Source organism: Myotis daubentonii, chromosome 2 (genome assembly GCF_963259705.1).
Source record: "Myotis daubentonii chromosome 2, mMyoDau2.1, whole genome shotgun sequence".
NCBI lineage: Eukaryota > Metazoa > Chordata > Mammalia > Chiroptera > Vespertilionidae > Myotis > Myotis daubentonii.
Window position 1 is genome coordinate 113,168,778 of NC_081841.1, and position 25,392 is coordinate 113,194,169.

A 25,392-nucleotide genomic window follows, 5' to 3' on the forward strand; every position below is an offset into this window, starting at 1 on the left:
AACTCTCCTGCTTTAAAAAATTTTTTTTTCCAATTGTTGTTCTGATTGGGTGTTTTTTCTACTTTGTCTTCTAATTCACTGATTCAGTTCTCAGCTTCTTCTAGTCTACTGTTTAATTCTTCCAGGATGTTCTTTTTTTTTTTTTTTTTTTAAAGATCTCACACATTTATTACTGAACCAACCTACTATTTCAGGGGGGAAAAATCAACAGAGCAAAATCACAAGTCCATTAATCTTCCAATTAAAATGCCCCGACTGTCCAGACAGTAGCATCTTTTCAATCATTTAAGGGTGTAGGCAACATGGATACAGTATAAATATGTGGGTCATCTCTCATGTGTGATTCCTCATAGGCCCAGTTTGGTTCTTCTCCAAAATCTCCTCTTTGAGTTGTACCTGATTTTATTACCAGTTTTCATCCGAATCCATTGGGGAATGGGCCGATTCAGCTTTTGTTTCTTGGCCAGGAACCTCTTGATCCTGAAAGTCTTCTGGGAAGAAATTGTGAAGGAGAAGTGAACGAGTGCACCTTGATGGTGGAGAAAGAGCCAGGATGTTCTTTATTACAGCTATGTCATTCTTCATTTCCCCTTGATTCTTACTCATATTGTTTTTCCATTCAGCACCTTATAATTCTCATTAAGTTGCCTGTAATTCTCACTCAGATCTTTGAGCATTCTTATAACCCTTACTTTGAATTCTTTATCTGACAAATTACTTGCCTCCATATCATTTAGTTCCTTTTCTGGAGATTCTTCCTTTTCTTTCATTTGCAGGTTGTTTCTTTGCCTCCCAATTTTTGCTCTCCCTTTGTATTTGTTTCTATGTATTAGACCAAACTGCTATGCCTCCCAAATTTTGTGGGGTGGTAGTAGGTGCTTTGTGTGGGACCCAATGGTGGAGTCTCTTAGATCTCTTGAGCTGGGTGCTCTAGGAAAGCCCCAATACTTGAGTTATTTGGGTTCTCCTGTTGTAGTTGGGTCTTGAATGTTATTCTCCCATTCATGGATGGAGTCTCCTCTCAGGCTGGCTGACTATGTGGCTCATCCCCTGACCACATTGTGTAAGCTGTTATGGAGGTGCTGACCGAACAGAACAGAATACAACAAGACAAAACACAAAACAAAAGAAACAAAACAAAATGTAAACAAGACCTCTATAGCACCAATAAAAGCAACCACTAGAGATGAGACAAGGAAAGAGAAAAGAGAGCAAGAATGACAGAAAAAGGAAAGTAAAAAAATGTGAGGAGAAAACAAAACAAACAAATGAACAAAAAAAGCACAAACAAAAGAACAACAAAAAAGGCAGGGCACAATATGTAGATACAGAGTTGAAATAAAGAACATAAGAATAAATAATTAGAGGAATAGGGGAAGTAAAATGTTTTAGAATAAAGTGGGGATAAAAGAAATGAAAAGAAACATGTTTGAAAAGGAAAATTGAAGAGAAAGCAGATATACCTAAAGTAAGAAAAATAAAAAAGATGAGAAAGCAAGAGAAGAAGAAAAGAGGAAGAAAAGAGAGAAAAGATGTGTAGGGACGAAAAGAAAAAAATGAGTAGGAAAAGAGAAGAGGAAAATTAGATATATGAATGAAACAACAGAGACTAGAATAATAGCAAATCAATGATGCAAATAGATAAAGAAGACAAATTTAAAAAGGGGAAAAAGAAAGTAAAGAGAAAAACTAAAAAAAAGTAAAGAGAAGAAAAAAGGGAGGAGAAAAAAGAAAAGAAAAAAAGAAGAAAAGAAAGAGAAGTGATGCTTGTTTCAGTCTAGTTTAATGTCCCCATGGGAGCTTGCTTTGGGTCCCACTCTTCTGTTTGCAAATTCTGGGCTTCCTCTTAGGTACTTAGGTGCTAACCATTGTAAGGCACTGTCTTTTGGCTTCCAGCAACCTGCTTGAAGTTACAAGCCATCCACTCATCCACCAGTTGTGACTGTCTCCATAGGCCTTGACTGCAAGCAGGAGAGGCCAATCTGCCCTTTAATGGGGCCCAGAACTGGGTCAACAAACTTCCCCTGGTTCCTTGGACTTTGCCTCTGCCTGCTTTTTCTTGCTAGCCAGCTGTTGATCTTAATCACTCAAGTCTGTGTCTGAAAGGGCTTTAGGTGGGGGAGGTGCTATTTAGCTATCATGGAATAAGGTGGGTGTGTTTTCCTTTCCCAGAGCTACTCCTCTGTAATAGGTCCAAAATATTACTCTACCATTGACTGGACAGAGATCCCTGTATGGAGACCAATGGGGTCAGCTGGGAACCCGGAATTTTTATCAATCTGGTTCCAAGAATAATGGGGTGGATGGTGCCTCGTTCAGTCCAGTCACTGAGGGCTCCTTGAGACTGTTCATACCCATAAGCTTGGCCTCTGTCTTTGTTTTCTTTGAAAAGCTCAAAATGCAGGGTGTGGCATGCAGGTATTCTGAGGGTGGAACAGCCTATATCAGCTGCCCTGTGGCGACTAGGAGCTGCTAGCTCCTCTCAGGATAAATGGCCGTTTTGGTTTGGAGCTATATGAACAACCAAATGCAGGACTCCTGGCTACTGCTTTTCCATGTCTCCCTTCCCTGCTTCCCACACCAGCCTCCCCTCAATCCCCTCAAGTCTGTGCCTCTGTCCCTGCACAGAAGTCTCAGGTTAGTAGTTGCAAATGAAGACTCCTGTGCTCTGTGTTTAGAGAGAGGAAAAAAACAAAACTGAAACTGTGACTTTCTTTCCCACTGGTTCTAGCCTTCTGGCTCCAGACTCAGCCACAGCCTACACCTTTCATGGCTGGATGTTACATTTGTTGCAGATCTTGGCTTTGATGCTCTGGGCTGAGAAGCCTAGCCTGGGCTCTGAGGGAACAGACTCTCCCATAGTAGGGAGTTCCCTCTTCCCTCTTGGCCGACAGTCCTGGGAGCTGGGTCTGCTTCTCTTGCAACCTCATCCTTCCTACTGATCTCCAGGTGTTTTCTGTGCTTCTTTGATATAAGTCCCCTCCTCAGCTGGATCTCAGTTGGTAATTCCAGGTGAATGATCTCCAATATAGTTGTATTTCCAGACTGGCCCTGGGACAAGGTGCACAGTAGGTCTGCCTATTCAGCTGCCATTTTTCCTTCCTCTCTAGTTTGATTTTCAGATTTAATTGTTGATAGATATGTATTTATTGCCATTTTATTGTACATATTTTCTTCTCTTCTTCTTTTTTTTCCTCCTTCTCCTCCTCAAACTTTTTAAACAGGGGGCCAGTTCACTGTCCCTCAGACTGTTGGAGGGCTGGACTATAGTTTAAAAAAAAACTATGAACAAATTCCTCTGCACACTGCACATATCTTATTTTGAAGTAAAACAACAAAATGGGAACAAATACAATATTTGTATTTGCATGTGGCCCGCGGGCCGTAGTTTGAGGACCCCTGTCTTAAAGGATACCCTTCAACATTTCATGTCATACTGGTTTGGTGTGATGAACTCCTTTAGCTTTTTCTTGTCTGTGAAGCTCTTTATCTGACCTTCAATTCTAAATAATAGCTTTGCAGGGTAGAGTAATCTTGGTTGTAGGTCCTTGCTGTTCAGCACTTTGAATATTTCTTGCCACTCCCTTCTGGCCTGCAATGTTTCTGTCGATAAATCAGCTAACGGTCGGTCGTATGAACCCTTCTTTGTAGGCAACTAACTGCTTTTTTCTTGCTGGTTTTAAGATTCTCTCTTTGTCTTTAAGCCTTAGCATTCTAATTATGATGTGTTTTGGTGTGGGCCTCTTTGAGTTCCTCTTGTTTGGCACTCTCTGGGCTTCCTGACTTGTAAGTCTATTTCTTTCACCAAGTAGTGGAAGTTTTATGTCATTATTTTTTCAAATAGATTTTCAATATCTTGCTCGCTCTCTTCTCTTTCTGGCACTCCCATAATGTGAATGTTGGTATGCTTGAAGTTGTCCCAGAGACTCCTTACACTATCTTCATATTTTTAGATTCCCCCCCCCCCCTTCTGATTGGTTGTTTTTTGCTTCCTTATATTCCAAAACATTGATTTGATTCTCGGAATCCTCTACTCTATTGATGAATGACTGTAAATTATTCTTTATTTCAGTTAGTGTATTCTTAATTTCTGACTGGTCCTTTTTCATGCCGTTGACATTTCACTAAGATCCTTGAAAGTCTCCCTAAGTCCTTTGACACTTTCCCTTGAAGCTCTCATTAAGATTCTTGAGTAACCTTTATTTGAACTCTGTATCCAGTAGTTTGCTTGCTTCCATTTCTTTCATTTGTAACATGTTTCTTTGTCTCTGCATTTTGGCTGCTTCCCCATGTTTGTTTCTATGTATTAGGTAGAGCTGCTATGTCTCCTGGAATTGGAGTAGTAGGTGTTCAATAGGGCCCAGTGGCTCAGTCTCCCTAGTCACTTGAGCTGGGCACTCTAGTATGTCCCTGCGTGGGCTATGTGCATAGTCTTGTTATAGTTGAGCTTTGATTGCTGTTGTTATCACTGAGAGGAATTGATCTCCAGGCCAATTGGCTGTAAGGATCAGCTATGTCTGCAATGGAAGAACTTCTATGCAGGAGACACCCCTATGGAGTAGGACCAGCTTTAATGGGGCTTTAGTGCTTACTGTGTCTGCCTCTTGAGTGTATCACTTATGGATGCATAAAATTATAATCTGTTATGATCTGAAGCTGTCCACCAGGTGCACTGGCTCTGAGGCCTCCTGGGAGGTGCGAAGTCAGCCACTGCCTGGGGCCACCCAGCAGAAGGTACAGAGTGATCTTCAGATGGCTGCTATTTGTATTGAGCTAGGAAGTGCCCAGGCAAGGCCCAGCTGTGAAGCAAGGCAGGCTGGTGCTAGTGCTAGGTCTTGGGCCTCTAAGTGATAGGTTTGGGGTATGCTGACTCCAGTTGCTGCTTGTTTCAGAGATCTTACCAAAGTCTGAAGCCTGAGCCAGGACAGGCCATTCATATGGAAAAACAGCTGCAGACAACTTGGGTGGGGCTGTAAATCAGATGGGGTGGCATCTCAGGGAATCACCAGGGTGGAGCAAATAGTTTGGTCCATGCTTATGGAAACTCTGATATGGCTGCCAGTCAGCTCTATGATGGTGGAGGTCCCAGCACAGGAACAATGACCCCTGCGATCACCCCTGTCTGGGAGAAAGCCATCCCCTGCATTCCTGACCCAATGACAAATAGTCCAGTTCTTTCCAGTAAGTCCCTGGGTTCCTCCAAAGCTGCTGCCCAGCCCTGAATTCAGAAGAAGCAGGACCGTGTAAGTTCATGTGCAGGCCCTTTAAGAGGAACACTTGAGACTCCAGCAACATCTGTGTCACTCAGCCATAATACCTGCTGATTTTTACAGCCTACAGTTACAGAAACTTCTCTTCACAGCTCTGGAACCTTGGGCTGGGGGTCTGGTGTGTGACTGGGACCCCCTGCTTCTCATGGGAAGCCTTGGAAATCTCCCTTCTGATTAAAAAAATGTTGCACATGTGGGTTGGACCAGCCTGTTCTGCACCTTTGCCCCTCCTACCAATTTCAATGCACTTTCTTCTTTATTTCTCTAGTTGTAAGACTTCCATTCAGCCAGCTTTCAGGTAGTTCTGTATGATGGTTGTTTGTATTTTAGGTGTAATTTTGATGTGGTTATGGGAGACAGTGAGTACAGGCATTTACCTACGCTGCCATCTTGGTTCCTCAATTCACTGTTATTTGTTGGAAAAAACACTGTAGTAATTTTGCTGACATAACTAGATATTACATATCTATAAGTCTACATATTTAAATCCAGGAGTCACCGCTGGTAAACAGTGCTCAGCAAATGATTAGAAAATGGTCACACCAAATCTCGTGTGGTAATTGGTTCTGTGACATGTGGCATGACTTTCTGCCACAGTTTTAACATGTGCCAGCCTATGCTCTGATATTCGCTAAGCCATGTCCCAGCCCTGTGCATTTGTTTACTCAAGATGACTAGCCAATGCACGCATTTACTAGACCTATTCAGTATACATTTAAATTACTATAATACACATAGAAAACTTCTGTGAAATTAACCTTTTCATACATACTTAATTTTAATTACATAAATGTGTCTACATAAGTAAAAGCAGGTAAACTAACCAATTGTTGATTTTTTAACATACCCATTAGGCAAACCTGCTTTATTAGATAAAAGATTTTCAATGGATACCCCTTGCCTGAATTATTCACTTATATTGAGGTTTTACTGTAATGTATGATTTCACTTATATGTGGAATCTAAGAAAACAAATGAATAAATGGAGCAAAGCATCAACAGACTCAGAGATATAGAAAACAAGTTGCCAAATGGGATGGGGATGGAGGGGTGTAAATTTAACAAAAACACTATTTCAAGTATGTACTTTAATATATATAATTTATTGATTAAAAGTCATTAAAATTTAATCAAATTATATTAAGCTTTCATGACAGTAATCATGAAAAAGAAGAAAATAATAATATGACTAAAATGGAGACATATTTGCAGATATAGCATAGATGAAAAAGACATGAGAATATTATGAACAATTTTATTACTAACTAGAGGCTCGGTACACAAAAATTTGTGCACTGCGGGGGGGGGGGGGGGTCCCCTCAGCCCGGCCTGTGCCCTCTTGCAATCTGGCACCCCTCGGGAGTGTCCACCTGCTGGTTTAGGCCTGCTCCCTGGGAATTGAGCCTAAGCTGGCAGTCAGACATCCCTCTGGCAGCTTGGAAGCCCTTGGGGGATGTCCACTTGCCAGCGGGGAGCAGGCCTAAACTGCAGTTGGACATCCTTAGTGCTGCTGAGGAGGCGGGAGAGGCTCCCACCACCACTGCTCTATTGGTAGCAGTCAGCCTGGCTTGTGGCTGAGCAGAGTTCCCCCTGTGGGAGTGCAGTGACCACTAGGGGGCAGCTCCTGCATTGAGCGTCTGCCCCCTGGTGGTGAGAGTGTGTCATAGTGTCCAGTCATTCCCAGTCGTTCTGCTATTAGGGTCAGTTTGCATATTACCCTTTTACTATATAGGATAGAGGCCTGGTACACAGGTGGGGGCTGGCTGGTTTGCCTTGAAGGGTGTTCCGGATCAGGGTGGGGGTCCTGCTAGGGTGCCTGGCCAGCCTGGGTGAGGGGCTGAGGGCTGTTTGCAGGCTGGCCACACCCCCTTCAGTGATGGAGTGCCTGGCCATCCTGGGTGAGGGCTGATGGTTGTTTGCAGGCTGGCCACAGCCCCTTCGGGGTGGGAGTCCCCACTGGGGTGCCTGGCCATCCTGGGTGAGTGGCTGATGGCTGTTTGCAGGCTGGCCATGGCCCCCAGCCACCCAAGCTCCCAGTGGAGGCTGGCTGGAAGCAGGTATCTGGGATTTATTTATCTTCTATAATTGAAACTTTGTTGCCTTAAGCGCTCCGCAGCCGGCCAGGGCAGGTGGGAAGCTTGGCTTCCTCCATCACCGGGGCAACCAAGCCTCCTGTTTGCTCCAGCTCCGTGGCTACAGGCTGCCATCTTGGTTGGGTTAATTTGCATATAGTCGCTCTGATTTGCTGGTGGGCGTGGCTTGGGGCATAGCGGAGGTGTGGTCAATTTGCATGTTTCTCTTTTATTAGATTAGGTAACATCCAAGAATTATTACTTTTTTCCCTATGATCTCTTGTTTAGGAAACTACCTAAAAAATAACATGTAATTATTTATATGGAGAGGTTCCTTAGCCAGAAAACCAAATTATATGGTTCTTATATAGGTAACCAATAGGTTTTCACCCTCAGAGTTTTTTTCTAGGAAAAAAAAAATTCATACTTTTAAGTAAAAGGCTTATTTTCCAAATGCAGTACAGCATCATCCCCTTTTTTTTGGCACCTTCCTCTCTCTCTAACCTCTCTAACTCTTGGTTTTCTGTTCCTTTAGCTGGTTTTTCTTTTGGCCTCAGACTGGAATTGTACCCTCAAGGCTCTGTCCACAGCTCTTCCCTTTCCACATGTGAATTTTTCTCCTCTCATGGATTCAATGGTTATCTTTAACTTAATGACCTCCAATCTCCAGCTCCATCTCTGACCTCTAAAGGTTTGTCTAATTATATTTCCAACTGCAGAGTAAACCTAGATCTACATTCCTCCCCCTCTTTTCAAGTCTCCTATCTAGACTCATGGCTGTTGTTACTGCTGATCAGCTTTATCTCCAAACCTTCTCAGGCCACGTGTTCTCCCTTGTACTTCATTTGTCTATTTATCCCTCAGAACTCAGCTTACTGTTCAGCCAGTTTGTCCTATGCAGCCTTTGCTGGTTACTCTTACTATTATAATGATGTTTATTTTTTCGGTTAGTTTCTTACACTTAATAGCTGAACCATTCATTTCACTATGTTAATTCTTGTTTGTTCTTTAACTGTTTTAGGGGTGTTTTGTATATTGTCTCTCTAATTGGATGAAAGCCTTTTGTGTGGAGTGGGGGCCATGTCTTCTAATACTAATAGCTAACATTTGTAAGGTACTTATGATGTGCCAGCATCGTTCTAAGTACTTTACATATATTAACTAATTAATTCATAGCAAGCCAATAAGGTAGGTATTATTATCTCTCTTTTAGAGGTTACAAAATAGACACAGAGGGGCTAAGTTGCCCAATTATTCCACAGCTATAAAGTGGTAGAGCTGAGATCCGAACCTAAGCAGATTTGCTCCAGTGTTATGTTCTCATATCCCCTATAATACCTAGAATGAGGCCAAGTAATAAAGATTTGTTGGGTGAACTTGAATTTGGCCTTGGGAATTAGAAGGAAAAAATAGAAGCAGCAAAAGTTGGTGAGCTTAAAGGCAAGGGCCAGGCTAAAGGGTGGAAGTGGAGTTGCGGGGAGGAGGAAGGGTGCAGTGCTTTGGCACCTGTTTTAGCAGTATCATTGCTCAGCTCACTGCAGAGGGAAAGAGCAGGAGGTGTTCCTTCTCAAATGTACTAGTGATGACAAAGACTGGCTGGCATCCCTCAGGGTAGCTATAAATACAAGCTGGTGGTTCCATCAGATTATTCACATGGATAAGCCAAGTCCTTTGGTCAGATCCCAAGGAATGGGCTGCTTTCTCTGAAAGGAAACCATTTTGTGTCTTTGATCCCCTCCAAAGTGTTGTCTGAGAGTTTTTCTATTGCCAAGATGGAGAGCTGGTAAAATTGCCTTGTTATTCTATCAAAGTCACCATAACCATTCCAAGTCTCCCTGAGCATTTGGGCACTGATAGCCTTCACTCAGCAAGTACCTGCTGCTCTGGAACACCTGAGCATCCTAACCCCTCCCCGCTTAGCACTATTATTATGTTGTCATATTCATGGATTTTATGGTCTCCAAGGTGACAGTTTGCCATTTTAGAGGAGTTAAAGACAATGTCTAAAAGATGTGCCCTGTGAATCCTCTCAGGAAACACATGAATTTTTACAAAGCCTTTTTCTTTTTGAGAAACAAGGTCTAATTGTAATGGAGTAATTTTGCGGTATAAGTGAGGGTGGGTACCATAATGCCTGACTTCAGCTCCCCAACTTTGACCTTGAGCAAGTTATCTTTCTTGTGCCTTATTTTCTTTATCTTAAAATGAGGATAATGATTATTTTACTTCATAGGTTTGTTGTAAGAATTAAATGGTCCTAACACGTATAAACACTTAAAAAGTGCATGGCATATAGTGAGCTGGTGCTAGTTATTATTTTGTTGCTGTTGATTAAGTGTTAGATGTGGGAGGGGAGAGTCATGAGTGTTAGAACCCAGTAATACACACACACACACACACACACACACACACACACATACATATATATATACATCACTCCACAAAGAAGGTGCCTCCCTGATTCCTGGTTCTTAGCACAGGAAGTAGGCTTTGCAGATGATTCCAGTGACTTAAAGAAGCACTAAGCCTTTTGTATATGTTCATTTAAGAACACATTTAATGTTCTGAATATGTAGTACATTCATATAGTTGATTTTTTTTTAAGTATGAAAAGGCCTAATATGAAGAGCCTCCCATTCCTGTCCTCCATCTAGCAAGTTTTTCCCTCCCCCCAGAGGCAGCCACTGTTGCTCATTTCATATTTCTTCTAGAGTTTTTTTTGTACATATAAAAAGTACTGATAGAGATCGTATTTTCTCCTTTTTCTAAAAAAACCCCACAATTGTACTATATTATACATACTCTTTTCTTCTTTTTTTATTTTTCAAAAAACCCCATAATTTTGAGGAAGATAAAGGAAAATATATTATGTAATGTGGACTTTTAAAAATAGAACTGGAGGGTTTTGGGTCCTAGCTCTGCTACTAAATTGCTGTATAACTTTGCACAAATTGCTTATGGAATGAAATATTTACTATTATAAAACAGGATGTTAAATCTTTTTATTGCAATGGTTTAAAATAATTGAAATAAATACATGGAATAGAAAGGTTAAATAGATATTGGTTTTCCATGTAGGCACATTTAGTTGTGCGGTAGGCAGTTAAACAGATATGAGCAGAGCAAGGATGATGGGCTAGGAACAGAAGGTCACCAGGGTAGAAAGCCCCAGATGCCTATCAACAGAGAATTGTAGGGTAGGACCTCATCCCCAGGGTGATCTTTCCTCCCCTAGCATATCACTGGTTGTGTGGTTTAGATTCCCTGACCTTTCCTCCCTAGAGATAATATCTAGGCCTCAATTCTATTTAGTTTCAGGCCCATAAAAGCAGCAAAACCAGACAAGGGGCACCAAGGCTGACCTCAGGACCAGCTACATTGACTAATGACCCCCTGTCCTGGTGCGACCAGTCAGCGGAGACCCTGACCCTGAAAGGACACACCTGGAAATATTCTATTGAGAATATTGAAGGAGGACCCAGTACACTCTCACTCCTGGGAGCGCACCTATGACTTTCCCCTCCCGGCCTCCATCCCCCCTGGTGTGAGACCTTCACCTTCCTCATTTCTAGGCTCCAAGGGCCCTTCCTTTGCCTCTACAACTTGTTTCCTAAGCCCATTTCTTCTATGAATTACTTCTTCTACCTCTATAATTTTTCTAAATAAATGTTAAAGTTGGACTCTTGGCTCTGAATTCTTTCCTAGCCAGAACTCAAATACAAGGTTGCTGAACTCAAATACAGGTTTGGTTTGACCCTACCGTTCCAACACCTGGAGTCATTCCTGCTGCCGTCAACAGCTGGATCAAGTAAGTTTCAAATGACCCATTGAAGATCAGTGTATAGTTATATATGCAACTTCAAATTAATACTTTCTTTGAGCTGTTTAAAATAATCAGGCAGTAGGCCAAAAATAAAATAAAATAAAATAAAATAACATGCTCTCTGCTTTACCTTTTACTTAGGGCTTATAGTAAGAGCAGGGTTGGAGCTGATGAGATGGAAGGTTGTAGAGTTTGTGAGAGAGTATTTTATTTGACTACAGACAAAGGCTGGGGATATGTGGACCAAGATAGTGAGTCCGCTCTGAAAGATAAGCAGGAGTCCATAATAAGGAAGCAGGTTCAGTTGGGTAAGGTTTTGGTGGGTACTTGAATTTTAAAAATGAATTCATGAGGCAATATTGTTGGGTTCAAAAGCCAAAACATTAAACTGACCAGAGTGAAAAATAGCATGGGTCCTAGACTGGCTCTGCTGTCACATGGATGACTGGACTTTATTTTCAGGTTTGTTTAATAGTTCATGTTACTTATTGTATTTGTAAGACATGAAATGTCTTTATTTAACCTTCCTAAAAAATACCCCATGAGAATAAAATTACATATTTTTGATAAATATTTATACTTATCCTATATAATAAAATCCCAGCTACCGAAATGGCAGAATGACCAGAATGACCAGAGACCAGAATGACTGCAGCCCCTTGCCTCCTGGCCCCGCCCCCCAGTGGGACCCCCACCCCAATCAGGGGTATGGCCGGTCTGCAAACCACCCGTGGCCCCTCGCCCCGGCCAGCCCCACCCCCCAGCAGGAACCCCCACCCTGATCCGGGACCCCCATCAGGGCAGTTTGCCTGGCCCCCACCTGTGCAGCGGGCCTCTATACTACATAATAAAAGGGTAATATGCAAATTGACCCTAATGGCGGAACAACCAGAATGACTGCCTGACCAATCACTATGAGGTGCACTGACCACTGCTTGGTCTCTTTCCCTGGCCAGCAGGCTTCGATCACTCGATGGTGAACAGGGAACCAGGGGTGGATGGTGGGGGATGTGGATGGTGCCAGGCCAAGGACCCTGCCCCACCTGTTGCCCCACACAGAGGGCGATCTGTGGTGGGGTTGGGGCTGGCGAGCGGGAAAGAACGGCTGACCTCTTGGTCCCTTCCCCCAGCCGTCAGGCTCTGAGGTTTAGATCACCCGATGGCAAATGGGGAACTGAGGGTGGGTGGCGGCGAGGGGGTGTGGGGAGCACGGGGCTGGCTGCAAGCAGCCTGGGAAGATGGCCCTGATTGCAGGCCAGGCCTAGGGACCATACCCATGCACGAATTTCATGCGCCTGGCCTCTAGTTTATTATAATAACATACCTGCTACTTTGAGTTCTCAGTGTTTTGTTTTGTTTTGTTTTGTTTTTTCATTTAATATCATCTATTCAGTTTCCCACATTTACTTCCTTACAATATTTGTTTTCTAGGGCTACTACAACAAATTACCACAAACTGGGTGACTTTAAACAACAGAACTTTATTCTCTCACAGCTCTGGTGGTCAGAAGTTCAAGATTAAGCAGTCTCTCTCTGGAGGCTCTGGGGGAGAATCCTCCCTTGTGTCTTCCAGCTTCCTGTGGCTCTAGATGGTTTTGGCTTGTGGCAGCATAAATCCAATCTCTGTCTCCATCTTTACTTGGCCTCTTCTGTTTCTATATCTTCTTTTCTGTCTCTTACTAGGGCACTTGTCTTTGAATTTAGGACTCAATGTGATCCAGGAAGATCTCATCTTGAGATCCTTAATTATATCTGCAAAGACCCTTATTCCAAATAAGGTGACAGTATGAGGTTCTGAGTGTGCCACTGGAAAGGGACTGGGCTCAAGGCAGGTCTGCCCCAACATGGTATGGAATGTATGGGTCCTTGACTTTGTGCAGGAAAAATTTCACAACTTTGTCCAGGTGATTTTTGAGAGTACATTTATTAAAGCTAAGACAGTGAAACAAAGTAAGAGCATAAGATAGAAGAAGCATGGTTATAGAAACAGGAGTGAGCCTAGGTGAGGCTGTCTTGGCTCTTTAGAAAGAAAGTTACAGAGGCAGAAGAAGTGAGCCAGCTGGACTGCATGGACTCAGGAAAGAAGTTATAAAGGCAAAAGGAGGGTCCTTGGAGACAGGTTTAGGAGGTTAGCCCAGGATGAGCTGTCACTACCCACTGCTTCCCTTGTTGCAAGTCTCATAAGGACCCTAGAGCTCAGGCAGAAGAAAGCAGAGATACCTGTCTGAGGAAGGAAAGGGGGAGGGAAAGGTGCAGGTGTGCTCCATGGAGAGCACAAACAGGGTCCTTTGTCTTAAGGATTTTTATCTGTTTTCTAAAGACAGGAATTTTAGGGGAGGTCGCAGGGGAGATTCTCAATAGAATATTCATCAGCTTTCCAGATGTGTCCTTTGATATGCTGATGCATCAAAATGAGTATATAGAGGGATCAGGGTCATTTTATGGTCAGTTTCATCTTCAAAGAATGTCACCCAAGAAGGACTGGACAGAGACAGGTCTGTACTGGCAAGGTCTGGAATGTGTAAACCATTTGCTCCTAAGTGTTCTTGGTTAGGGAAGATAAGACCTTGTGATATATTATCTGGCTGTATATTGCTCGATTGTCTGTTTGGCTGTCTCAGTTTCCCCATTCCACTTGCCAAGGAAATTTCCTAGCTTCTTACTAACCTGCCTCAAGTGGATGTATCTTTTGGGGGCAGCAATTCAACCCACTACTACATATTAGTAGCTATGTAGTATTCCTTCCTATTAAATATGTTGGCCAATTCAGTTCTTTTCAACTTTTTGCTAATATGAATAACAGCTCTAAACAGATTGTATATGAAAATGCTATGAAACAGTACTAGTATTTTCCTTGTGGGCTATTTTCATCAATGGTGAGAATAGTTTTCTAACTCTTTTAATATCCTGCATGGATGTGATCCAGAAAGATTGGAATGCTTTGCAATAAATGAAATAACTGAAAGAAAGAGAGAGTGAATATGAATGAATTTAGTGAATTGTTTCAGTGTCTGACAGGAGGGAAACATATAACAAGTGAAGAATTATATGCAGAACACCAAGATCTCAGAGAGAACCAAGATAATGACCTGACTGCCTTATCTTTCTTATGATGCCATTTTATCCCACACAGATCTTTTGGTGCATTTTCAGGGACTGGCAGCGAAGAAGGTGGTTACCTGATCTGTAACGGAGCCTTAGATGCAATGAGGGTAAGGGCTTCAGCACTGGCTTCTGATCAGTAGTAAACTGGAATGTGGTAAAGGTGAAGTAATTTCTTTACCAGGCCTAAATCATACTGAATGGGAGATTGCTTTCCCCTAAATGGCCTGAATTTGACTTCAGTTTCTTCACCTGCCAAAAGGGGACTGTATTAGTCTGGGCTCTCCAGAGAAATAGAATATATATATTGTTTCAGTGTCTGACAGGAGGGAAATATACAACTGAGAAGTTAGCTGTATACAGAATACTGAGGCAGGTTAGGGAAAACTCCCAAGTGGAATGAGGTCGTAGAATCAGACATCACAGACCAATAAACCAATAGGTCCTCTCATCAGAGCCCCCACATCCACTTATGATCAAAAGGAAAACAGTTTATGGCAAGAAACTCATGTGGGATCACAGAAGTCAACAACAATAAGGACTGACTAAAATCAGTTCCACCCACAATGGAGGAAAAATTGACCAGAGACTGATCCCAAAGCTCATTATACCATCATTGTAATTAAAACTGATACCATAAATAGAAGGGGGCGAGGGGACCAATGCTATGACATTTCCCAAACGAACCATATTAGGAACAAGACCTACACCTCCCAACCAGAAGGCAGAATCAGAATTTTGTGCCACAAAGTTCAGAAAAAATCCACCCTTAGAAATAGAAAATCCCAAGAACTGACTGTTCATGTGTGCAACTCACTGGCGAGTTCACCTGCGTCCACTTAGATGTGTACTTTTGCTTCTTTCACAGCAGTGCATCCTAGCCTCTATGTCTCTCTCTGAATAAAATTTGCTTTTACTCTCACCTGAACTCTCACTCAGACATGTTCTTGAATTCTTTCCTGAGAAAGTCAAGAGCATGGAGATACCGGACACTGCTGGTGCAGGGCCAGCCCCCAGCATGGAACAGGTCTGGTGACAATACCAAAGCCTGGAGAAAAGGTAACGACCAGACTGCTGTCTTATCTTTCCTATGATGCCACTCCATCCCATATAAATCTTTTGGTAATACATATCTATATCTATCTATATCTATATCTATATCTATATCTTTATCTATATCTATATCTATCTATATCTATTTCTCTATATCTATATCTACATCTATATATCTATATACCTATATATCTACATATCTATATACCTATATATCTCTCTCTCTATATATAATAAGCATTTTACTTTATATAAATATTTATTATAACTATAACAAATAACTATTTGTTATAAGGAATTGGCTCACATGATTATGGAGGCTGAAAAGTCCTAAAGTCTGTAGTCAGCAAGCTGGAAACCCAGGAGAGTGGATGGTGTAAGTTCTAGTCCACGGGCAGGAGAAGACTATGTCACAGCTCAACAGTCAAGCAGACAGCCCTTTTCTCTTACTCAGCCTTTTTTGTTCTACTCAGATCTTCAGTTAATTGGATAAAACCCACACACACTAGGAAGGACAATCTACTTTATTCAGTTTATTGATTCAAATATTAATCTCATCCAGAAACACCCTCACTTACACACCCAGAATAATGTTTGACCAAATGTCTGAGCATCCTATGGCTCAGTAAAGTTGACACATAAAATTAACCATCATAGGGACCAAAAAAAGTATGTTCTTCCTTTTTTCAAAACTTCTACTCAGGGAGAAAGGCATAGGATGGAGGGTGATAGGGAAAGTTATTAATGAGATTGGGGTTGCCACAGTCAAATAATTATAAGACAGGGGACTTAAAAACCAAAAAGAAGTGAACATTTTTTAAATCCCAAAGACTCTAAGGCCTATTATCTATTCCAGCTGCTATAACAAAATACCATATACTGGGTGGCTTAATGAACAGAATTAATTTTTTTCACAGTTATGAAGGCTGGAAGGCCAAGGTTAAAGTCCAGCAGGGTCAGTTTCTGGTGATGCCTTTCTTCCTGTCTTGTAGATGGCCACCTTCTCTATGTATCTCCACATGGCCTTCTTCTGTACATATGTACTCCTGGTGTCTCTTCCCTCTTAAGGGGACATCAGTCTGAATTAGGGCCCCATTCTTATGACTTCATTTAACCTTAATTACCTCCCTAAAGGCCCTGTCTCCAAATACCTTGGAGGTTAGGGCTTTAACATATGAATTTTGGAAGAGGACACAATTCAGTCTATAGCAGCTACCCTTCTTTTTATCTCCCTGGAACAGAAGATGCTATATCTAGTATTTATGGTATAGTCATGGCTTCCTCCAGCCCTAAACCTCATAAAGGGAAAAATGGTGAGGTTTAAAGGGCCTCATTATAATGAAAGGCAATGAATACCACCCTAATTGCTAGTATTATCATTAGCACTTTTATCCTGAGACATTAAGAACTGTTCATAATGTATTTGCTGGTTCACAGAGAACTCAAAAAAAATCAATTTATTCAGCATTGTTTATTAAGCATTTTTGCACTTGACTAGTTATTTTGACGAGGAGAGCACAAAGCTGAATGTGACAACCCTGCCTTCAAAGTATTCCAATTCTATAGGAGTGTTTTAACACATATTCACTCACACATCTCTAGAATATAAAATAGAAAGTGATCAATGTAATGGAAGAAGTAATAGAATATGCTATGGGGTTTTGGAAGAGTGATAAATAGTTAATAGTCATTATACTTTATTGAGCATTTATCATGTGCTTGGCAGTTAGCTTAATCATGGTTCTCAGTTTTCAGGATCTTAAATTATGATAGACAAAAATTCAACTCATCATATACTAAGTACTGTATGCATCAATGGGTAAAGCATTATTAATGGTACAATCTCAGATGCAAAGATGATTAAGATGTGTCCTGTCTTCTAGAAACTCATAGTATAAATAAGAAAATATACGAATAGATGGCCAGCAGAACAAATTGCAACAGAAAGAAAGAGAAAGGAAGAAAGAAAGAAAGAAAGAAAGAAAGAAAGAAAGAAAGAAAGAAAGAGAAAGGAAGAAAGAAAGAAAAAGAAAGAAAGAGAAAGGAAGAAAGAAAGAAAGAAAGAAAGAAAGAAAGAAAGAAAGAAAGAAAGAAAGAAAAAGAAAAAGGAAGGAAGGGAGGAAGGGAGGGAGGGAGGGAGGAAGGAAGGGAAGAAGGAAGAAAGAAAGAAAGGAAGAAAGAAAGAAAGGAAGAAAGAAAGAGAGAAAGAAAGAAAGAAAGAGGAAGAAAGAAAGAAAAAGAAAGAAAGAAAGAGAAAGGAAGGAAGAAAGAAAGAAAGAAAGAAAGAAAGAAAGAAAGAAAGAAAGAAAGAAAGAAAGAAAGAAAGAAAGGAAGAAAAAGAAAGGAAGGAAGGAAGGAAGGAAGGAAGGAAGGAAGGGAGGGAGGAAGGGAAGGAGGGAGGGAGGGAGGGAGGAAGGAAAGAAGGAAGGAAGAAAGGAAGAAAGAAAGAAAGAAAGAAAGAAAGAAAGAAAGAAAGAAAGAAAGAAAGAAAGGAAGAAACCTCATTCTCTACTGGCCAGAGAATTCTCTTAGGAATGGCAGGGCAAATAAATCTGTATCTGTGCTTGGAAACTTGGAGAATAACCATGTTTGGTTAGAGAAACTTTATGTAGTAGTATCTTGCAGAAAAGCCACAGATTTGCTTGGAGTGACTTGGTGGTTGGTGGTCAGGTGACTGATAAAGTTGGGAGAGAAGATAGGAGCTGGGTCACACATAGCAGCACACATTGGCGGGCAATTTTGCAGTGAGACCGAGGACTGATAATCATTCAGCCCACGACTAAACTGCGGGAAGGAGAGGGAAAGTAGAGAGAGGTTTAATACAGTGGTCAAAATTACTGGTGATGCCTTTCTTCCTGTCTTGTAGATGGCCACCTTCTCTATGTATCTCCACATGGCCTTCTTCTGTACATATGTACTCCTGGTGTCTCTTCCCTCTTAAGGGGACATCAGTCTGAATTAGGGCCCCATTCTTATGACTTCATTTAACCTTAATTACCTCCCTAAAGGCCCTGTCTCCAAATACCTTGGAGGTTAGGGCTTTAACATATGGTGAACACAGGGGCTCTTACCCAGGCCAGACCTTGTTCTCCCACCCCTCTCAGCTAGAGGGAGGGTAGGGGAAATCCCTTGCTATCTAGTGTTGTTTGTGACCAGGAGAGACAGTCCTTTTTACTAGGCAAAGAGGCAGCCGGAACCCTGGTATCATTCTATACTTTCTGGTGTAAAAGTAGGAAGAGGGAGTGATGATAAATGGATTAAGAAACAGATTTGAAAATAATGGTGGTGGTGGTGGTGGTGGTGATGGGGCGGGGGTGATGTACCCTGATAGAATGGTAGAAACAGGAACAACTAAAGTATTGAGTACCTGCTTTATAAAGTATGTTATCTCATTTAACTCTCCAGTGACCAGGTAGACCTTGATGTGGGTAGAAATAGGTTTCCAGAGTAGAGGTGCAGCAACTTTCTCAAGCCCTCCTAAGCAGCAGCAGCAGCAGAGCTGAGCATGGAGCCTGCTTCTCTCTAGTGAGCACTGAATCATCCCCATCATTTCTCTATTTGCCTGGTTTGAGGGCGAAAGCCCTCAACTAAACCCCAACCAGGTGCCTTTCCTGCCTGGGCCAGCCCTTCCTGGTGGCAACAGGAAGAGAACGAAAGTTTGGGAAGTGAATTTTCACATTTCTTTCCTAAGAAGCTTGAATAATAATGGCCTATATCCCATTATGGAGGAGTGCTCTTTAGTAATAGGACTGCTCCCTTGCTCAGCGGCACGGAATTCAACAGCGCAGTTTCCAGAGCGCCCAGCGCCCAGCGGGCACAAGGTGGACGGAGAGACTGGGTGGGGCCTCGCGGGAGGGGAGGGGAGGGGAAGGGAGGGAGAGAGTACGTGTGTGCGCGGGGAGGAGCCACTGTGACCTGCCAGGGTTCCTCCCCTCCCTGGGCACTGTGATGCTGAAGAGCAGCTGCTGGATGAGCAAGCCTGTCCCCAGCCCCCTCCCGCCCAGTGTGTCACAACAGCAGACACGGCTGTATCTGGAGCAGTTGGGGTGAGCAGGCCAGCTGGGAGGCGAGCAGAAGTGCGCAGCCGAGATGGTGAGTCTGCAGCCCAGGGGCTGGGGAGGGGCAGGCACCCAGCCTAGGGCCACATCTATGTGGGGGCTATTGGATCCATCACTTTGGATCAGTAGAGCTCGAAGTCTCCTGGGGGTGTTAATTCAGGGTGGTGGGACCAATGGAGCTTTGTGCACATGAGAGAAGCGGGGGAGTACATAGGGAGCCCAGTACAGGGCAGAGAAAATTCTGAGGGAGCCCCAGATGGACAGCTCAGGGACCAGAATGAGGGGGGAAGGGGCAGTCCAAGATTCCAGATGGGTGGGCCCTTGGTTGGGGGAGTGGGCACAGTGATCTCACCATCCCCAACCAACCACGAGTATCATTGTCCCAGAATGTGACAAGGGACTTAGGGCATCACGGTCACTTCAAGCTTGGGGTAGTTCTCCTTTCCTGTCCCCACGATCTGGCTTGGGTTTGGGCCACTTACAATTTGAGCTTGCTCAGCTTCCCAGCACTTGGAACCCACGCCAACTCCCCAGTTTTCTAGCAGTCAGTCAGAAGGACTTTGGCACACAGGTAGCTCTCTCCCTCTAGCCAGGGGACCTCAGACTTCTTGTTTTGTTTCCTACCTGGCTTAGGGGGCTTAGCAGAGGCCTGGTCCTCCACACTGCATCTGTCTCCTTTCATAGTCTTGGATCTTACTTGCTGGGGAGGAGGCTTCTCCACATTTCTAGTTTCACCCTCTAGAATCTCTCCTTTCACCCCCACAATTGGGGTGGGTAATAGCCACCTCCAATCCACTGACTGCCTGGAAACCCAGAATCTCCTGGTCCAGAGTTGTGGTATTTTTTTTTTAAAATATATTTTATTGATTTTTTACAGAGAGGAAGGGAGAGAGATAGTTAGAAACATCGATGAGAGAGAAACATCGATCAGCTGCCTCCTGCACATCTCCTACTGGGGATGTGCCCGCAACCCAGGCACATGCCCTTGACCGGAATCGAACCTGGGACCCTTCAGTCCGCAAGCCAACGCTCTATCCACTGAGCCAAACCGGTTTTGGCCAGAGTTGTGGTATTTTAGCAGTAGTGAGGTAGGTTGGAAAAGTTGGGTTGGGGAGGAGGACAGAATAAACATGTTCCTGAGACCAAGATCAGGTTCTTTGGCACTCTTGATTCAGGTGTCAGTGACAAAGCAGGCCAAGGGGAGAACTTCCCCACTTCACCTGGCTTCTGCTCAATTTGGCAAGTGCCCAGAGCCTTCTCACTCTGGCCCCAGTTTTGCTGTTTCTAGCTCCAGATCTGTTCAGCACCCTCCCTCTTCTGAGCATGCTCCTGGATACACTTGAGAGACTTAAGAACTTAGGGATATTCAGGAAAGTGGCTAGAGGAATCCATTTTTTGCCTGAGGCCCCATATGCGGAACCATAGGAGGAACCCAGACTGGGAGTTCAGAATTTTGGCTTCTGACTCTGTAACTACCTGTGTAATTTCAAGAAGGTCACTTAACTTCTCTGGACTGTTTTTTCTCACCTACAATATGAAGAAGGACTATGGTTCAGATTTGCAAAAGTTTGCTTTTAAACTTTTTATTACACAGAATTTAAAACATATTGAAAAGAGGGAAATGGTGTAATGTACTCCTATATATAACCATTCAATTTCAAATATTACCAACTTATATGTATTGCTTAATTTATTGTCCTTTCCCTCCCCATTATTTTGAAGCAAATAGGCATCATGCTCAAGATTTTATATTTAATATTTATAATATCTAGCATTAGCAAGTGCTTTAGAATTTTCAAAGTGCTTCCTTTTACATATTTTACATATTTTAATTTTTACCTAAACATCATAGTGACTCTCAAAGTGGAGCCTAAAGACTCTCAGGGAGCCAAGGATAATAATCTAGCCCTCTGAGCAAACTTTGATTGTATTCAACAGGCAAGTTTCTGAAAACACCTGGAAAATAAAAAAATTGAACAATAAAACTTTATTTAAATGTGCTAAAGAATTCAACTATGGTTGAATATTTTGAGAGAATATATCTTTTACTTATTTTGAAACATTGATTTTTATATAGTAGGTTCTATTTAGAATATTCAATTGCATGGACAGCATTGTCTTTTTTTCTTTATTGATTAAGGTATTACATATGTGTCCTTATTCCCCCATTGCCCCCCCCCCCCGCACCCCTACTCATGCCTCACCCCCCTGGTGTCTGTGTCCATTGATTAGGCTTATATGCATGCATACAAGTCCTTTGGTTGATCTCTCCCCCTTACCCCCTCCCTCCCCTACCTTCCCTCTGAGGTTTGACAGTCTGATCGATGCTTCTCTGTCTCTGTTTTTGTTCATCAGTTTATGTTGTTTATTATAGTCCACAAATGAGTGAGATCATGTGATATTTATCTTTCTCTGACTGCCTTATTTCACTTAGCATAATGCTCTCCAGTTCCATCTATGCTGTTGCAAATGGTAAGAATGCCTTCTTTTTTACTGCAGCATAGTATTCCATTGTGCTGATGTACCACAGTTTTTTAATCCACTCATCTGCTGATGGGTACTGGCTATTTTCAAATCTTAGCTATGGTGAATTATGCTGTTATGAACACAGGGGTGCATATATCCTTTTTGATTGGTGTTTCTAGTTTCTTGGGATATATTCCTAGAAGTGGGATCACTGGGTCAAATGGGAGTTCCATTTTTAGTTTTTTGAGGAAACTCCATACTGTTCTCCACAGTGGCTGCACCAGTCTGCATCCCCAACAGCAGTGCATGTGGGTTCCTTTTTCTCCACATCCTCGCCAGCACTTGTTGTTTGTTGATTTGTTGATGATAGCCATTCTGATGGGTGTGAGATGGTACCTCATTGTCGTTTTGATTTGCATTTCTCGGATGATTAGTGACTTTGAGCATGTTTTCATATGTCTCTTGGCCTTCCTTATGTCCTCTTTCAAAAAGTATGTATTTCGGTCCGTTGCCCATTTTTTGATTGGGTTGTTTATCTTCCTTTTGTTGGGTTGTATGAGTTCCCTGTAAATGTTGGAGAGTAAACCCTTATTGGAGGTAACATTGGCAAATATGTTCTCCCATTCAGTGGCCTTTCTTGTTGTTTTGTTGATGGTTTCTTTTGCTGTGCAGAAGCTTTTTATTTTGATGTAGTCCCATTTGTTTATTTTCTCTTTAGTTTCCATTGTCGTAGGAGCTGCATTGGTGAAGATATTGTTTCGGCATGTGTCTGATATTTTGCTGCCTGTGGATTCCTCTAAGATTTTTATGGTTTCCCATCTTATGTTTAAGTCCTTTATCCATTTTGAGTTTATTTTTGTGTATGCTATAAGTTGGTGGTCTAGTTTCTTTCTTTCTTTCTTTTTTTTTTTTGCATGTATCTGTCCAGTTTTCCCAACACCATTTATTGAAGAGACTGTTGACTCCATTGTATGTTCTTGCCTCCTTTGTCAAATACTAATTGAGCATAGAGATTTGGGTCGATTTCTGGGCTCTCTATTTTATTCCATTGATCTATATGTCTGTTCTTGTGCCAGTATCAGGCAGTTTTGAGAACAGTGGCTTTGTAATACAGCTTGATATACGGTATTGAGATCCCTCCTACTTTGTTCTTATTTCTCAGGATTGCGGCAGCTATTTGGGGTCTTTATTTATTCCAGATGAATTTTTGGAGAGTTCGTTCTAGGTCTGTGAAATATGCTGTTGGTATTTTAATGGGGAGTGCATTGACTCTATAGATTGTTTTGTGTAGTATGGTCATTTTAACGATGTCGGTTCTACCAATCCATGAACACGGTATGTTCTTCCATCTGTTTACGTCTTCCTCTATCTCTTTTTTCAGTGTCCTGTAGTTTTCCGAGTATGGGTCTTTTACCTCCTTAGTTAAGTTTATTTCTACGTATCTTAATTTTTTGGTGCAATGGTAAATGGGATTTTTTTTTAAATCTCTCTTTCTGTAAGTTCACTATTGGTGTATAAAAATGCCATAGATTTCTTGGTGTTAATTTTGTATCCTGCTACATTGCCGAATTCATTTATTAAGTCTAATAATTTTTTTGATAGAGTCTTTAGGGTTTCCTATCTACAATATCATGTCATCCATGAATAATGACAGTTTTACTTCTTCTTTTTCAATTTGGATGCCTTTTAGTTCTTCTTCTTGTCTGATCGCAATGGCTAGTACTTCCAGTACTATGTTGAACAGGAGTGGTGAAAGTCGGCATCCCTGTCTCATTCCTGTTCTTAGGGGAAATGGTTTTAATTTTTTCCCATTGATTATGATGTTGGCTATAGGTTTTTCATATAAGGCTTTTATTATGTTGAGGTATGATCCCTCTATTCCCATTTTGCTGAGGGTTTTTATCAAGAAAGGGTGTTGAATTTTGTCAATTGCTTTTTCTGCATCAATTGATATGACTGTGATTTTTACCTCTCAATTTGTTTATGTGATGTATCACATTTATTGATTTGCAGATATTATACTATCCTTGCATCCCTGGGATAAATTCTACTTGGTCATGGTGTATGATCTTTTTGATGTAATGCTGGATTCGATTTGCTAGAATTTTGTTGAGGATTTTGGCATCTATGTTCATGAGGGATATTGGCCTATAATTCTCTTTCATTGTGTTTTCTTTATCTGTTTTTGGTGGCAGCATTGTTTTGATGGGAAAATATTTTTTATTGACCTTTCCCACTCACAGAACCCCTTTTTAAATGATACATCTATAAACCTACACCACAAGAATTCCACCCTTGCAGAAAGAACTTTACTTCATGATGTTGGGGGTAGGGAGGTGGAGGCTGCCTCTCTGTTAAGGAGTATTAAATTCAGCATTTGTATAGGTTTTGGCTAAGAAATCTATAACTAACCCTATAACTGGGCATTCCCATCTGCTCTCAGTGTCCCTCTAGAAGCAGTTCTTCAGGAACTAAGACTGACACTTTTTTGGGGAAGTGGTGTGGAGAACCCTGGACAGATGCCCTGAGCCAAGCCTATGTCAATGATACCAGAGTTCAGAGAAAGTGTCTGGTTAAGGGGAGGTGAGAGCATGTATAACACAGTCTCCTTAACTGCATTCCTTCTGGACTGGAGAGCACCCACTGAATTTAGATGGGAATAGGTATCAAATGGCAACGAATAGCCTGTCTCCTACAACAACAGGCAGTTAAAGGGCAGAGAGTTTTGGGGGCAAGATAGACACTACTTCTGTCTCTGGTCCTTTGCAAACTGCCCCTGTATAGGCAGGCATGGTTGAGTTCTGCAGGGTCTGTACTTATATTCTGACCTCAGAGCACTGCTTGAGGTTTCCAAAGGGGTGCTGGTCATTGCTGCATCCTTCGTCCCCGTCACGAAGTGCAGGTTCTTATAGATTTCACTGTCTACATGCCTCTGAGTAGTGGAGGGGCCTGATAAGCAGAGCTCTTTCGGGCCATGGCTGGGGCCAAGGCGCTGGGTACATTTTCATAGGAAGACACTAGGGAGGGTTTATGCTGATGTTGAAAGGTTCTTTCAGAGTGGGCTCCTGGTGACCTTGAAAGGAAGATGTAAGTTAAAAATAATTTTCAAGGAGAAAATAGCTATTGAATATAGGGCCAGTGATAGGGGATGAGTAGGAGTATGTGGCACTCTTGTGGGGAGAAAGTAGACCAACTGCTCCTTTTCTCTTTGGCCACCACGGGTGTGTCTGCAGCCTTGACATTTCTCCTGTCAGTGTCTTCCTGTTAGAATTTCTCCCACATAATGAGCTATGGAAGAGAATGGGAAAACAAAGTGGGCACTGTGTAAAGTAGATTCACACTCCTTAACTATCTCCTACACTTGTACCTAATGTCAGTTAAAGCTCAAGTGACTTCTGACATCACTGGGTCTCCTGCAGAGAGTGTACTTACCCTTGCCATTCCTAATGTTGGTCTATCAGTGGTTAGCAAACTCATTAGTCAACAGAGCCAAATATCAACAGTACAACGATTGAAATTTCTTTTGAGAACCAAATTTTTTAAACTTA

At 42.1% G+C, this 25,392-nt stretch overlaps 2 protein-coding genes across 8 annotated transcripts in view; one reads left to right on the forward strand and one right to left on the reverse strand.

The window, feature by feature from the left end:
• The window catches only part of LOC132228220 (tubulin alpha-8 chain), a 68,417-nt gene that overhangs the window by 26,434 nt on the left and 16,591 nt on the right, over positions 1-25,392 (forward strand). Inside the window, exon 1 of one of the 7 annotated variants that reach the window (XM_059684271.1) lies at positions 15,308-15,326. The exons of 4 other annotated variants lie outside the window; for them this stretch is intronic. Coding sequence is in view for 1 of the 3 variants with exons in the window: in XM_059684268.1 (XP_059540251.1) it covers positions 19,410-19,412 (3 nt within the window). In the remaining 2 variants the exon portion in view is untranslated. Of the gene's footprint in view, positions 1-15,307; positions 15,327-19,294; positions 19,413-25,392 lie in introns of those variants that run through there. 2 more of the 7 variants (XM_059684268.1, XM_059684269.1) reach the window with 2 other exon arrangements.
• Positions 176-677, reverse strand: LOC132225870 (large ribosomal subunit protein eL39-like). Its single transcript, XM_059680853.1, has 2 exons — positions 649-677; positions 176-558 (listed from the first exon to the last, which is right to left on the reverse strand). The coding sequence occupies exons 1-2, from the start codon at positions 675-677 to the stop codon at positions 348-350; spliced, it is 240 nt and encodes a 79-aa protein (XP_059536836.1). The 3' UTR covers positions 176-347.